The sequence below is a fragment of the Oryctolagus cuniculus genome, chromosome 7 (genome assembly GCF_051225735.1).
Source record: "Oryctolagus cuniculus isolate XC-2025 breed Fujian yellow rabbit chromosome 7, ASM5122573v1, whole genome shotgun sequence".
Classification (NCBI taxonomy): Eukaryota; Metazoa; Chordata; class Mammalia; order Lagomorpha; family Leporidae; genus Oryctolagus; species Oryctolagus cuniculus.
Window position 1 is genome coordinate 35,973,390 of NC_142873.1, and position 16,627 is coordinate 35,990,016.

Here is a 16,627-nt window from a genome sequence, read left to right on the forward strand (position 1 = left end):
GAGAGAATTCAAATAACTTGCCCAATTTGAGCTAGCAAACGCTATACTCTTGTACCTTTCTCTGTTTCTGACTGCTATGTTCTATGTAGAGAGCTGTTCCCTGCCTCACCCCTCCGTGGACAAGCTAGACATCTATGTTATGTTCTATGTTCTATGTTCTATGTTCTATGTTCTATGGAACTGTTCCCTGCCCCGCCCTTCCGTGGATAAGCTAGACATCTATGTTCTATGTTCTATGTTATGTTCTATGTTCTATGGAGCTGTTCCCTGCCCCACCCCTCCATGGATAAGCTAGACATTTTCCTTCATTAGCACTAGACTTTCTATAAGTATTAATAATCATAATAATAATAATAAACTCTGCCATTTATAGGGTATCATTATCAGTGTACCAGGAATGAATCTAAATGCTTTACAGTAGTAACTCATTTAGTCATTATAAGAGACCTACAGGGTAGGTGCCATTATTACCTCCATTGTCTAGGTAAGCACTCTGTGCTCCCCTGGACTTCCTCTCTAGGAACAGCCCTTCTGACATGTACACCAGCTGCCTTACAAGCTCTTCCAGTTATATAACATGAGATGGGATTTTTGCCCTGTTAGAAGTTGGCCCCATTTTCTTTGCCAAGTGCAGGGAGGAGATTTAAGCCAATACAACCTGTTATTTTTGACTATAATATAGAATACAAGATCTGGAACATATCTCTTGGAATCATTTGAACTCATCCAGGTGGTCATATGATTTGTACCCCAAACAGCTGGTTGCTAGTCTTTTCTTGATGACTTTTCTTCAGGACTGGGATCTTCATCATATCTATTGTCCACTATTGCCATGGTTTCATCACAATCCTGGTTAGCAAGTTCTCCTGAGATTACTACTTTAATTGAAGCAATCCTTTTGCGTGTGTATGAGTGAATCTTCTCACACTTACAGGTGGCAGTGTTTCCATCATTTTAAATGATGGAAACAGACGCATTGCTATTCAGTTTCATGTTTGAATCTCTGCAGAACTTCAAAGCCACTCCAGGGCCTGTTGTGGGAGTGTGGGGATCCCCTGGTGTGAACTTGGGCTTCTGGTGTTCAAGGTCAAGGCTCACAGTGGGCACATATGTCTGTCCCCCACTGTGGTCCTGTCATCTCCCTGGGGTCCTATAAACGTGTGTGTGGCAGGGGGAGTGAGAGCTTGATGAGCTGTAGCACTCTAAACCACAGTCCTCTTGACCTGGGCTCAAAAAGCAGTCATCACCCAATCTCTTCTTTGAGAAGAAGCCAACATATCTCTTCTGAGAGTTTAGGATTTTGGAAAACAAACGCCAAAAACAGGATGCTGCTTTCAGTTACCATCAGCATGTGGCCCTATAGCACAGCTCCCTCAGATGTGAGAAACCACCAATGCCTGGCTGCTGTCTGTACAGAAACAGGGACAGCTACATAGGGAAAAATGTGAATTAACATCTCAGTAAACCAACAGGTATAGAAGTTATTGCTACTATCTTTAAGAGTTGCCACAGAGCACCTGTTTGCTGTGAGAAGTGGTGACTACATAACTGCGGTGGAGTCTTTGCACCCAAATTCAAGGATCCTATGACTAAAATGAACATCCCATGACCTCAAGTGGTCTTCCACACTCAACTGCATAATGGAAGAGAAGAGACAGAGTATGCTTTTTCCGTGGTGGTAAAGAAAGAGGATGCATGGGCAAGGAGGACCAAACTTTTTTCCAGCTGCCAACTATAACCTGCATTTTATCAGCATTTGGCCAGTAGTAAGCAAAGAGCAATTCAAAGAAAGAACTTTCCACACAGCCTTGAAGTCAATCAGGGCCTCATTATTGGTTTAATTTATTAATTAACTAATTTAGGAGACAGAGAGCTCCCTTTGCTAGTTCATAAACACCGGGAACAGTTGGGCCTGGGTTGGAACTGAAGCTGGGAGTTGGGATCACAATGAAGTTGTGCTACATGGGTTGCAGGAACTCAGTTACTGAAGGCTTCACTGCTGCCTCCACGGTGTGCACTGACATCAAGCTGGGATCAGGAGACAGGGCCAGGAATCAAATCCATGTATCCAATGTGGTAGTCTTCACTTGCATTTTTTCTCACTTCACTTTTTAATAATTGGTTTACAATCCAATACCTTCCTGTTGTTGTTGTGGTTTTTTTTTTTTTTTTTTTTTTTTTTTTTTTTTTTTTTTTTGACAGGCAGAGTGGACAGTGACAGAGAGAGAGAGACAGAGAGAAAGGTCTTCCTTTACCGTTGGTTCACCCTCCAATGGCCGCCGCGGCCGGCGCGCTGCAGCTGGCGCACCGCGCTGATCCAAAGCCAGGAGCCAGGTACTTCTCCTGGTCTCCCATGGGGTGCAGGGCCCAAGGACCTGGGCCATCCTCCACTGCACTCCCGGGCCACAGCAGAGAGCTGGCCTGGAAGAGGGGGAACCAGGACAGAATCTGGTGCCCAGACCAGGACTAGAACCCGGTGTGCCGGCGCTGCAGGCGGAGGATTAGCCTAGTGAGCCGTGGCGCCAGCCTCCTGGTTTTTAATAATTAGCTTTCTTTCTGCCTTCCCCAGTGCAGAATCACCAGGAATTGCTTCTGATATTTCTTATTTCTCTCACTTTTTTCCTTATTTAACAAGGAAAGTAATGAATCCAATCATTCAACCACAAAAAGTGAGTTAAATGAATGAATTATTAGTTTCTCGAGAGTTAAAGGAAACTGCTGGGAACTGTAATACTGGTGGTATGAGCTGTTAAATAAGTGAAGGTGGTGGTGGTGATGACGATGATGAAAAGGATAATAATTATACTGTTAATCATAAATTCCATATAACTTATGTGCCAGGCATTGTACTAACTTTTATATGCATTATCTCCTGCACTCTTCATAGAAACATCTTATAGCTGGTACTAATGTTATCCCCACTTTACAGATGATGGAAGTGAGGCCCAGAGGGTTACATAATTTGCATAAGGTTACTTAGGTAGTAAGTTACTACTGAAAACTAGCCTAGGCCAATTTATTCATATTTGACAGTTAGGTTCTTTTTGATAGAGAACTGTACTGTAACTGATTGTTGGTGAGTGACAGTTATCTCTCTACATCTCTTCAGTTGTGGAAGCAAGATCACCATGCATATTTTTTGGTCAAATACTTATTAACAAGCTGATGTAAAAGGTTTATACAAGTTATCCTGTAATCTCAATAAAGTCCCAGTTCTTGGTGCTCTGATCATACCTTGTATGAAAGGTCCACTAAGTCACATAGCATGCTGAATTGGGATGGTGAGGCTGTTGTAATTGGTACTGGGCAACACGAAATCTCAGAATCCATACCAGGATAGAGGATGAGGTAGGGATTAAGCCACAGGTGTCGTCTCTGAGGGCAAAGAGCTCGTTTAGTTTTCACGTTTCTATGGAATGGGCAGGAATTTCTGCAGCGGTGCTCCCAGTTCAGATGACTTGAGCATCATGATGGTGACTGGAGAGAGGCCATTATCTAATGGACCCATTTCTAGCACATGTCTGCTACCTGGGAGAGCATCTGGTCAATATCAGATACACAGCCAAGGCACCCACAGAAGCCCCTCTGGAACACGGTCTTTCTGCAAAGCTTGGCCGCCACTGAGATGTGAATTGCTGACTAGGGCAGGTGTCTGTAATTCTCTGGCTACACAATGTCACAGGGTAGCAATCACAACCAGCTAAAATCATAACAAGCTCAAAATGTTCATTTCATTGTTTTTATTCCTAGCTTTAAAGTCTATCTCAGGCCGGCGCCGCGGGTCACTAGGCTAATCCTCTGCCTTGCGGCGCCGGCACACCGGGTTCTAGTCCCGGTCGGGGCGCCGGATTCTGTCCCAGTCGCCCCTCTTCCAGGCCAGCTCTCTGCTGTGGCCAGGGAGTGCAGTGGAGGATGGCCCAAGTCCTTGGGCCCTGCACCCCATGGGAGACCAGGATAAGTACCTGGCTCCTGACATCGGATCAGCGCGGTGCGCCGGCTGCAACGGCCATTGGAGGGTGAACCAACGGCAAAGGAAGACCTTTCTCTCTGTCTCTCTCTCTCACTGTCCACTCTGCCTGTCAAAAAATAAAAATAAAATAAAAAAAGATTGTATTTAAAAAAAATAAAATAAAGTCTATCTCAGTCAAAAAAACCAGAGTCTCCATGAGAGAAACTTGTCTATTTGTTTCACAAGGGATTTGAAAACATACAGCAGTGCGTGGTACATGGCAGACATTCAATAAACCTATCTTTAATTTATTGAGTAAGGAAATGAACAAAAGGAGAAGGTACACAGGCCAAGTGGTTTCACCGTGATCCTATGAAATAAATCATCCTATTTAAGCAAGTACCCTGGTAGAGTCCCCAGTCTTTTCTTTCAAAGATTCTTTTAAATTTATTTTTACTTATTCTAAATACAGGGACAGGTGCTGGTGCTGTGGTGTAGCCAGTAAACTCTGCCTGCCGTGCCAGCATTCCATATGGGTGCTGGTTCGAGTCCTGGCTGCTCCACTTCTTATCCAGCTCTCTGCTGATAGCCTGGAATAACAAAAGATGGCTCAAGTGCTTAGGCCCCTGCACCCACTTGGGAGACCCAGAAAAGCTCCTGGCTCCTAGCTTCAGACAGTCCCAGCTCCAGCTGTTTTGGTCATTTGTGGAGTGAACCACTGGATGAAAGACTCTCTCTGTTTCTCTCTCTCTCTCTCTGCCTCTGTCTCTCTGTGATTTGGCCTTTCAAATAAATAATAAATAAATATTTTTTTTAAAAAAGACAGAGATAAAGACAGAAAAAGCAGAGAGAGAGAGAGAGAGAGAGAGAGAGAGAGAGAGAGAGAAAGCACACTCTTATTGCTAGTTTACTCCTCAAATGCTCCAAACTCCAGAGTTGGACCAAATCTAAGCCAGGACTCCAGAACTCAGTGAGGCTCTTCCACATGGGTGGCAGGAACCCAAGTCCTTGAGTTTCTTCCCAGGAGGCTGACTAGCAAGAAGCTGGAATTCGAAGTGGAGCAGCTGGGACTCAAACCCAGGCTCTCTGATACAGGATTCACCCATTGCAAGAAGAAGCTTAACCACTGTTCCAAACATCTGCCCCTCAAGTCTTTTCTTGTAAGTTACCTGTGAATGGCTCTGACTGACAATAAATAATCTGGGTTAAGAGCTGGCACAACAAGGAATCACTATTTTTAAGAGAAATTACTTTCAAATAAATTAATAAATCTAAAAATAAGGGGGGGGGGATTGCTGGTACTGTGGAGTAGCAGGTAAAGCCACTGCCTGCAATGCTGTCATCCCATATCAGTGATGGTTCAAGTCCCAGCCGCCCAACTTCCAATCCAGCTCTCTGCTATGGCCTGGGAAAGCAGTGGAAGATGGTCCAAGTGCTTGGGCCCCTGCATGCACGTGGGAGACCGAGAAGAAGCTCCTGGCTCCTGGCTTTGGATCGGCGTAGCTACAGCCATCACAGCCGTCTGGGGAGTGAATCAGCAGATGGAAGACCTCTCTCTTTCTGCCTCTAACTCTTCCTTTCAAGTAAATAAATAAATATAAAAAAAGAATTTATTGCAAGGAAATATAAGAGCTGAAAAGTTGTAACAGATAAACGTGCTTTCTATGATGTACTTTTATTAAAAATATTTATTTATTTGAAAGTCAGAGTTTCAGAGAGAGCAGAAGAGAAAGAATGAGAGATCTTCCATCTGCTGATTCACTCCCCAGATGGCTGCAATGGCCAGATTGGGGCAGGTCAAAGCCAGGAGCCAGGAGCTTCTTCCAGATCTCCCACATGGGTGGCAGGGGCATATACCTCGGGCTATCTTCTGCTGGGATTAGCAAAGAGCTGGACATCAACCAGCTTCTAAATGGGACACGGGCACTGCAGGCAGCAGCATTACCCACTACGCCACACACCTTTTCCACATTTGATGTCCTTGACATCAATTCCATCTTTTCAGCCATCTTATAGTTTGAGTGGTTTATGATGGATTAATCATTAATTGAGCAAAAGCCTTACACTACTGCAGAATGATTTGCTTGTGATTGGAAACAGCTGTTACTTCTGAAGTCTTATAATACATTAATACTAGTAATAGCAAATATTTTTTTCTTTTTCTTTTTTTTTTTTCTTTTTTTTTTTGACAGGCAGAGTGGACAGTGAGAGAGAGACAGAGAGAAAGGTCTTCCTTTGCCGTTGGTTCACCCTCCAATGGCCAGTGCACCGAGCTGATCCAAAGGCAGGAGCCAGGTGCTTCTCCTGGTCTCCCATGGGGTGCAGGGCCTAAGCACTTGGGCCATCCTCCACTGCACTCCCGGGCCATAGCAGAGAGCTGGCCTGGAAGAGGGGCAACCGGGACAGAATCTGGCGCCCCGACCGGGACTAGAACCCGGTGTGCCGGCGCCGCTAGGTGGAGGATTAGCCTATTGAGCCGCAGCGCTGGCCTATTTTTATTTTTGACAGGCAGAGTGGACAGTGAGAGAGAGAGAGACAGAGAGAAAGGTCTTCCTTTGCCGTTGGTTCACCCTCCAATGGCCAGTGTACCACGCTGATCCGTAGCCAGGAGCCAGGTGTTTCTCCTGGTCTCCCATGGGGTGCAGGGCCCAAGCACTTGGGCCATCCTCCACTGAACTCCCGGGCCATAGCAGAGAGCTGGACTGGAAGAGGAACAACCGGGACAGAATCCGGTGCCCCGACTGGGACTAGAACCCGGTGTGCTGGCACTGCAGGCGGAGGATTAGCCTAGTGAGCCGCAGCGCTGGCCATGATAGCAAATATTGTTTAGTGTTTTCTTCATCTATTATTTGGACCACTGAGGAATATTTCATGTTCACTAAGCAGGGAGTCATTTTCCACAGTGTATAGTGTGTTCATTATATTAATCAGGTAATAAATTGAATCATCAAGTCACCTTGCAGCAATAGACTGCTTTTTGGTAGCTCAGCAGTGAGCTGATTTGTTTCACTCCAAACTGAAGTGGACTCATTTAGCAAAAGGGTAGTTGCCAAAGTGACAGATTCTCCTTTTACCCAAATGCCTTTCCCTGCCCTCAAGAGTTCGTCTTGACCGAGAGGACATGTTCAGAGAATCCTGATGAGAATTTCAGTTCCAGAACTGACCTGACTTTTCTAGACGTGCCCTTACACTCCGCTGAGGGCTTTCGAAATCACTTAGTACGTTTTTCTCTCATGAGTCAACTGCGAGTAACAAACTCTATTGATCTTAAGTTTAAGTGAGAAGTTACCTGGCAGGTTTTCCTGGTCTTCAACCCGATGACTCCGTTTCGCTGAGCCCAGGGCAGTGCACACTGTCTGGGCTCCCTTCTCTGCCTTCTGTCTGGGCAGAACTCAGAACTATGCCTCAACCTGGCTTGTGGATCTGGTTGACCCCACACTCTCAAACTCTGGTGAGTGGTGCCTAACAAGTGTTTTAGAAACCTGTACTCTTCTTGTAAATTATCACATTTTTAGGAATCAAGAAATGACTTTTTGTTATATGTAGAAACAAGCATCTTAGGGTTTCTTCAAAGAAGGAAGCCGAAGCAGCCTGTAACAGATAAGACAAATGCTCATGCCTTCCCACGTCCAGCAGGGGGCATCTGCAACACAGATTTCAGTCGGATTTAATTTAAATTGCCCAAGCCTTTGACGGGACACCTCTTTGGGAAATGTGTTGTAAAAATTGTGCCCTGTGGTTCCCAACTGTCCTCCCGCTCTCCTTCCTTCTCGGCTACTTGTGGCATGCCCACAGTCTATAGTTAACCTACCTGTGATTGCCAAAAGTCTCCCGAGCCTAGTTCCAGACTACCCCTCGGAAGTCCTACTGTTTCTCCAAAATCCTGATAAACTATGGGCTCATAACTGATCCTTTGCAAATTGCTAGTGATTGCAATTAACCTTCATGCCTCTCCTTGTTAGAATATGTCCTCTATGGTGCGAGGAACTGACTGCACGCTCAGTCTGAACCCTAATTGTCTATTTTCAATCTCATTGAAATACAGAAATTGAATTCAGTTACTTTATGGTATCCTAGTGTTTAATGGCTTTACCTCTCTCCAGTGACCCGAATTAGAGATTTCCTACTTCTCAATTTTGCATTTCGGGCCACAGCCAATGTTTCACCCCACGTCAAAATGCAGTGTTACTGTAACCTACCAATTCAGTTCATCACCCGTTCATTTTCTTATGTAGCAAATGTTTATTGAATACCTGATCTTGGGTTAAGTGCTGAGGCTATAACTGTGAACAAACAATAGTTACCTGCTTTTAGGAACCTGAGTTGATAATGAGAGAAAGAAACAATATGCAAATACACATACACAAATATAAATGCAAATTGGCAAGGGTCATGAAAGAAAACTACAGAGGGTTCTGAGAATAGGAGGGCTCATATAGCAGGGGCAGCTGTCAGTATATATCAGTGTCTCCCATCACAATATCATGAGCTCTTTATGTTCGTTTGTCATATCCCACCCACCTGTATCCACGATTGGAAGAATACCTGCTGAACAGTTTACATGGGCATCTGTAAGCATATCAACATCTGTCCCACGTTCATTGGTTCCAGGGGTCTCTGCAGCAAAGAATATCTTTGTAACCCTTGGAACTCCTCACGTAGATATGGTTTTCCATACAGCTTCTTGGATATAATTGTATTTTTTAAAATATTTTATTTATTTATTTATTAAAAGGCAGAAATATAGAGAGAGCCAGCCAGGGCTGGGCCAAGAAGAAACCAGGAGCCAGAAGCTTCTTCTGGGTCTCCCATATCTGTGTAGGGGTTCAAGGACTTGGGTCACCCTCTGCTGCTTTCCCAGACCATAGCAGAGAGCTGGATTAGAAAAGGAGCAGCCGGGACAGGAACCAATGCCCATATGGTATGCTGGCACTGCAGACGGAGGCTCAGTCTACTACGTCACAGTGCCAGTCCCTAGATATAATTTTATTTCTAAAAATCCAACTGTGTTTCTGTTTTTAGTGATTGCTTGTGCTGGTATTCCATACCAACCCATCTTTTTTTTAAACTTGTATTTAATAAATATAAATTCCCAAAGTACAATTTTTGGATTATAGCGGCTCCCCTCCCCCATAACCACCCTCCCACCTGCAACCATCCCATCTCCCACTCCCTCTCCCATCCCATTCTTCATCAAGATTCATTTTCAATTATCTTTATATACAGAAGATCAATTTAGTATATACTAAGTAAAGATTTCAACAGTTTGCACCCACATAAAAACACAAAGTATAAAGTACTGTTTGAGTACTAGTTATTCCGTTAATTCACGTAGTACAGCACATTAAGGACAGAGATTCTACATGGGGAGTAAGTGCACAGTGACTCCTGTTGTTGATTTAACAATTGACACTCTTATTTATGACATCAGTGATCACCTGAGGCTCTTTTCATGAGTTGCCAAGGCTATGGAAGCCTTTTGAGACCACAAACCCTGTCAGCATTTAGACAAGGTCATAACAAAGTGGAAGTTCTCTCCTCCCTCAGAGAGAGGTACCTCCTTCTTTGATGGCCCGTTCTTTCCACTGGGATCTCACTCACAGAGTGAGTGCCAAACTGTACATCTCCTCCCTCTCTTATTCCCACTCTTACATTTAGCAGGGATCACTTTTCAGTTAAATTTAAATACCTAACAATAATTGTGTGTTAATTAAAGTGTTCAACCAATGGTATTAAGTCGAACAAAAATACTAAAAGGAATGAAGTACTAAGTTGTTCCTTGACAGTGAGGACAAGGGCTGATCAAGTCATTGTTTCTCATAGTGTCCATTTCACTTCAACAGGTTTCCTTTTAGGTACTCAGTTAGTTGTCACCGATCAGGGAGAACATATGATATTTGTCCCTTTGGGACTAGCTTATTTCACTCAACATGATGTTTTCCAGATTCTTCCATTTTGTTACTAATGATAGGACTTCATTTTTTTTACTGCTGTATAACATTCTATAGAGTACATATCCCATAATTTCTTTATCCAGCCTTCTGTTGATGGCATTTAGGTTGATTCCATGTCTTAGCTATTGTGAATTGAGCTGCAATAAACATTGAGGTGCAGACAGCTCTTTTATTTGCCAATTTAATTTCCTTTGGGTAAATGCCAAGGAGTGAGATGGCTGGGTCATGTGGTAGGGCTATATTCAAGTTTCTAAGGAATCTCCAAACTGTCTTCCATAGTGGCTTTACCAGTTTGCATTCCCACCATCAGTGGATTAGTCACACCAACCCATCTTAAGACAATAACTTTTGCAGGCTTACAGATGTACAATGAACACGTGGTTTGCACTTTAGCATTTGTTAACTCTTCAGCCTTTGAAATACTATTGTTTTATAAGAGTGCCTGTACAAAGTTTCTGGGAAAATTGATTTAAAAATAAAGTCTTTTCATGCAAAAGTTTTCGAGACCCATACATTGTCTTCTTTCATTATGGAGATTATCCATGAACTATTTGAAGACTCCTAGCACAAGCAGAGCTGCTGCAATACTACTACTCATTTTGTGAATGATTCCAATCTCCTGTTTAAATCAAATGGACTTCCCAACTCATATACTCTGTTTAATGTCCTTCACCCAGGAAATTAGTGTTTCCTAAAGCTCTGCTTTTCCTGTCTCCCTTACATGCCCAGCGCAGAAATAAGGAAGAGAGGAACCTGGTGTTCCAGAATGTTTGTGCTCCAAGGAAGTGGAATATGGTTTTCCTCCAGCAATATTATAAATGGTGGTTGACTCCAGATCACTGTGCAACCATACCCATGTAACCAGGGACATAGATATAGCAGTACTAGGGTTCTGTACATGCCAGTGGCATAGATACAGCAGTACTAGAGTTCTGACTCACGCCAGTTTTAAGGTTTTTGTGAGATGTCTTAAGAACTTAACCAACATTTGCAAATAGCATTTTGTGGAAAAGCACGTCCTGAAATAGCAAAAGAATGTTTGAAACACACTGAGTTCATAAGATAGGATGCCATGGCATTACCTGTAGAGTCTTTCAAGGCATCTTTCAATAGGGTGGGAAGTACCATCATGCTCTTAAAACTGTATATATGAAATACATGAAATTTGTTTCTTTTATAAAAATTATATGTAAAAACAAAAAGATAAAAAAGAACCACAAAACAAAACAAAAAATTTACACTACAGTTCCAATTCCCTCAAAAATAGTATTGCCTGTTTCTTGCTTTAATGCCAATTTTGGGGCAGGCTGGGTACTGCAGTTAGGAAGGTGTAGCCCGGTGAGTTGGCATCATATAACACAGCTTTCTATTCTCCCAGCCACACCTCGCACTCAAACAGCACAGACTGCTTTTGCACCCTTTAAAGCAACATGTGCATATCCTTCTCTCTGCCTGGTAGGCCCAGCCCTTTCTTCTCCCCCTGACTATTGTTCATTCTCCAGCTGCACTTTGGCATCCTCTGGGAGTAAGCCCTGATCCGCTCTTTGCTGCTTTGTAGATAGTCTCTCCTTATGCTGCTACTTGTGTAATTCTTTTTTAAATTAGTTTTTCTCATTTTTAAAAAATTATATACATGTATATTTAATTTGAAAGATAGAGTAACAGAGAGAGAAAGAGGGAGAGATCTTCCATCCTCTGGTTCACTCCTCAAATGGCCAGCACAGCCAGGGCTGGGCAAGGCTGAAGCCAGGAGCCAGGGGTTTCACCCAGGTCTCCCCCATGAATGCAGGGGCCCAAGCACTTGGGCCATCATCCACTGCTTCCTCAGGCGCATTAGCAGGGAGCTGGATCAAAAGTGGAGCAGCCGGGACTCAGACTGTCACCTATATGGAATGCTGGTGTCACAGGCTGCAGCTTTACTTGTTACACCACAATGCTGGCCCCATATGATTATTTCTAAGCCTCACACCCTGTGAGTGTTTGTGTGTTTATTGTATATTACCTGACACATAACATATGGACAATGAGGACATTAGGTGTAAACAAATGAAAACACTCACTTAAAAAAACACTCACTGCCTTTATTCTAATTACCCTTATCATTCAACTATCACGCTTGCACCTGTCAAACACAAACAGCTTTTTACAAAAGCAGGTGGCTCAAGTGGAGCCAAAGGGAGTAAGGACAAAGAAGCAGAATGTGAGAGTGGGGAAGTCAAAATAAAGCCTAAAGCACCAAACATACGAGACAGTCTTTATCTAAATCTCTCTGGGATCAAGACAGAAACTGAAGACCCGTGCTGCACGTCATCCCCTCATGGATGGGAGGTGAGGAACGGAGGGAGCCAGGAAGAGGGGTATTGTGGATGACGTTCTGCCTGAGCTGTGAGGGACTGTGGGTCCTTACGGTCCTTCCATAAGGAAAAGATGGAACGTGCACCTGCAACTGTAGTACTACACATTTACCAGTAGAGGGCAGTCAGAAATATTTGCTTGTATTTTCTCCTCCCTTCCCTAATATTGACTTTGTATTTCAGATAATATAAAATTGACAATTCTTGTCTTCAGAGGTGGGATATGGAAGGTGATGGATGTAGTAATCTCTTAATAACTTGTGGAAAGTTTTTTGGATATTCTGATTTGGTGCTCGAACATGGGTTGGATTTAGTGGAAAGAATTACTGTGCAGTTAAAACTTACTTTGGAAAAAATGAGTATTATATCCTAAATTCTGGGCCAGGTGACTCACAGACATTATCATATTTAATCATCACCAAAGTTTTAGGATGTACTATTTGGTTAGTCCCAGTTTCTATGCTAAAAATCTAAACACTGGATAATTTAAGTAACCTGCTGAGCCTTATGCTTCCTTATGTGTCATATAAGTTCCTCCTTGGAACCCAGCCAGTTTCTGCCATATTGCTGTGCTAATCAGATGTCGTGTGGGGCCTGTGCTGGCTTTAGTCCTAGGGAGAAAATGGAAGCAGAAATAAGTGAAAAGTCAGTGTGCAGGTGGCTGATTCTAAGTCATGGTTTCAAGGTCATATTTACTATACTGTAAGAAAATATATGATAATTAGATATTTTTGAAGTTTCTGAAAGTTTCCACAGATTTCCCTATCGTTTCATCTCTAATACCATTATGGCTAACCATAGGCATTTTATTTACTTAAATTTCCTCCTTATGGTCTCCCTGTGAATAAATGGAAAACTGGGGTTTAGAAGAGCAAAATCTTCCCATCACTGTTCCATAAGACTTTGGTTTTGATTAGCATCAACTGGGAGATAGATGTTAGCAGATAGACCTGCAAGGAATAAAATCAAGATATTTTTAGTTCAGGATGACAAATATTTTTTAATGTTTACTATGTTGCCAAGCGTTGCCCTAGGAACAGGGGTTAAAAGGTTTTCAAGACTCCATTCCTTTCTGGAATGTAGTATCTAGCTTGGAAAACAGAAACATAAATCAATAGCTATAATGTAATATAATAAACTCTATCTTTAGAGCCTTATAAAGTGCCAGTGTAACAAGGAAATGACAGTTCTTTGAGTTTCCCAATATACAACAGTTTATGCTATGGATTAATATTTGAGATTTCCATGGTGCTGTTTTAAATTCAGAATCATGTTAAAGTGATGGAGAATCTAAAAGGTTAGTTTTAAAACTGAGCATGAGTGAAACTGCATTCTATGATGGAGGAGTACCTAGATTTCTTTTTTTTTCCTTTCTTTTTTTTTTAAGATTGATTTTATTTATTTGAAAGTCAGAGTTATACAGAGAGAGGAGAGGCAGAGAGAGAGAGAGAGGTCCTCCATCCGCTGGTTCACTCCCCAGATGGCCGCAACGGCCGGAGCTGTGCTGATCCGAAGCCAGGAGTCAGGAGCCTCCCCCAGTTCTCCCATGTGGGTACGGGGGCCCAAGGACCCAGGCCATCCTCCACTGCTTTCCCAGGCCATAGCAGAGAGCTGGACCGGAAGAGGAGCAGCCGGGACTAGAACCGGCGCCCATATGGGATGCCAGTGCCTCAGGCCAGGGCGTTAACCCACTGTGCCACAGTGCCGCCCCCCTCTAGGTTTCTTATTTTGTTTTTTAAATTTATTCTACTTATTTGAAAGGCAGAGCTTGGGGGGGGGGTAGAGAAAGAGAGAAGAGAAAGATCATCCTTCCCCTGGTTCACCTTCCCAGATGACGGCAACAACTGGGGCTGGGCAAGGCAGGAACCAGGAGCCAGGAGCTTCTTCCAGGTCTCCCAAGTGGGTACAGGGCTCCAAACACTTGCGCCATCTTTCTCTTCTTTCCCAGGTACATTGGCAGGGAGCTGGATCAGAAATGGAGCAGCCGGGACACGAACCGGTGCCCATATGGGATGCCGGCATGACAGACATCAGCTTTACCCACTATGCCACAACACTAGACTCTAAAGTACCCAGAATTCTGATCACATCCACTCACTAAAATGTTGAACATACAGAGTAAATGTGGCTAGCATCAGTGAATTGGCGAATATTACTCATCAGTGGAATATTTCCTGTGCGTGAGGTTGTCCAGCTTCCATGATAGAACAACGGCAAAGGGTTGGAAAAGAAAACTTAACAAATATACATCATCAAGTAGAATAATTTAATATTACAGTTGGGAAGGCTGAAGAAAATGTCTAGATGACAGAGATGTCATCTATGTTGTAGATGACAGAGCTGAGATTTGACAGTAAAAAATGATCACTGTTTATTGTAGCATCCTCCATCTCTAAATTGAATAAAGTATAAAACAATAATTGAGATGAAAATAAGGTTACACAAATTAATAGGAGGGGGCCACAATCAGAGCTTGGTAAACACTCATTAGAATGCATGCATCCTGGTTCCCTTAATCTTTTTTCTGATCTAACATTTTGGTGTCGGTGACACAGAATGAAACCTTTCTTTGAGATCTGAGTGCTTGGGTGGTGTTCTCATGCTGCCTTACTTCTGTCCTCTCAGGGCCAAGGAGATTAAGATTAAGTTGGGAATTCTCCTGCAGAAGCCAGACTCGGCCACGGACTTTGTCATCCCTTACAATGAGAAGCCGGAGAAGCCAGCCAAGCCGCAGAGGTGAGTCATGATTAGGGAGCTGTTGCTCCCTGTAGAGGGTGGCGAGGGTGGCTGCTTTTCAAGTGCACAGCGCCATTCCATGTCTGCACAACTAGCCCCTTCAATTACTCTCAAGGGCCACGAGAGCCCCTGGGGAGTTGGTTGGTAAAGAAGTATTTTTTTAAAAAATATCATTATTAGTTTACTATCCCATGTCTGGGGCAGAATACTGGCAGAATACCTGAAAGGAAGAAAACAAGATCTTGTTCTGTCTTTGGGAAGATGGATCATGCTATAAGATGACATGGACCACTGTCTCCATCATTTACAGCACCGTGTAGTCAAAAGACCTTACTGTTGTCTACTGCCCTGGGTCAGGCAACCATCTCTGATTCAATTCAAGGCTGTTCATCTTCCCAGGAACTACCCAAAGCTGCAGTCTCAGCAGGGAGATGTAGGTGAGAATACTTCCCTCGAAGATGCTAAAGATGAGGCACGTAATTTATAGATTGGTCTCCAAGACAGTATCTCTTCCAGGTCCCACAGAGGAACAGAACACTGTCACTGGAGCAGGTGCTGTGGTTCAATGGGCGAAGCTGCCTCTTAGGAGGCCTACATCTCCTAACAGAATGCCAGTCGGAGTTCCGGCTACTCCACTGACAATCCAGCTCCTTACCAATGCATCTGGAAAGCAGCAGATGATGGCTGAGATACTTGAGTTCCTGCCAACTACATGACTGTCCCAGAAGGAGTTCCAGGCACCTGACTTTGGCTGAATCAGCCCTGGCTATTGTGTCCAGTTAGGGAGTGACCCAGCAGTTAGAGAATTTCTCTCCATCTCTTTCTCTCCCTCTATCTTTTACTCTGTTTCAAATAAATAAATAAACCTTAACAACACAAGAACAAGAACAACAACAACAAAAAAAAAACAGAGTGACTATTTGACCAGCTATTTCTATCTATTGCATACCAAATATTGTTCCCCATCCATAGACTATCATTGTTGACTGGGTCTCTGTAGTCTTCCCTCTCTTACTCTCACCTCTGATTCAGGCAGCAGTGGTGAGGACACTGTACTTCCAAGGAAATGAAATGCTCAGACAGTGAACCCAGCTCCTACAGTTTATATTGGCCCTAACTTAACAAGCCTACTCACAACATTCTCATTGTTTATGTTGGTTGCACCAGCTACCCAGACCATCATGGCCTTGAAAGACAAACCAGCTTCCCATCCCTCCTCCACCTTCAAAAATTTATTCATTTGAGAAGTATCAAGTGAGAGAGAAAGAGACAGGATTCAACCTATTGGTTCACTCCCCCAAAGCCCATAAAAGGCCAAGGCTGGATTAGACTGAAGCTGGGTGCTGGAACTCAATCTCTGTGTCCCATAGGGATGGAAGAGACATGACCATCTGAGCCATGGCTGCTGCCTCCCAGGGTGCCCCTTAGCAGGAAGCTGGAATCAGCGGAGGAGCTGGGACTTGAACGTCAGTATTCTGATGTGGGATGTAGGTGGTCCAAGCAGCGTCTTACCCTCTAGACCAGATGCTCATTCATGTCTTCCATTAAAACAGGGATGCCTGAGAAAAATCAAAACATAAAAATGAAGGAGGAAAAGTCAAGTGTGTTCAAAATTTTTCACTCTGCTACATAAA

General features: G+C 43.5%; 1 protein-coding gene across 1 annotated transcript in view; it reads left to right on the plus strand.

Annotated features, from left to right (window-relative positions):
• RGS5 (regulator of G protein signaling 5) overlaps nt 1-16,627 on the plus strand; it is a 69,121-nt gene that overhangs the window by 23,267 nt on the left and 29,227 nt on the right. Inside the window, exon 2 of the mRNA XM_089299656.1 lies at nt 14,883-14,993. Coding sequence (XP_089155782.1) covers nt 14,883-14,993 — 111 coding nt within the window. The remainder of the gene's footprint in view (nt 1-14,882; nt 14,994-16,627) is intronic.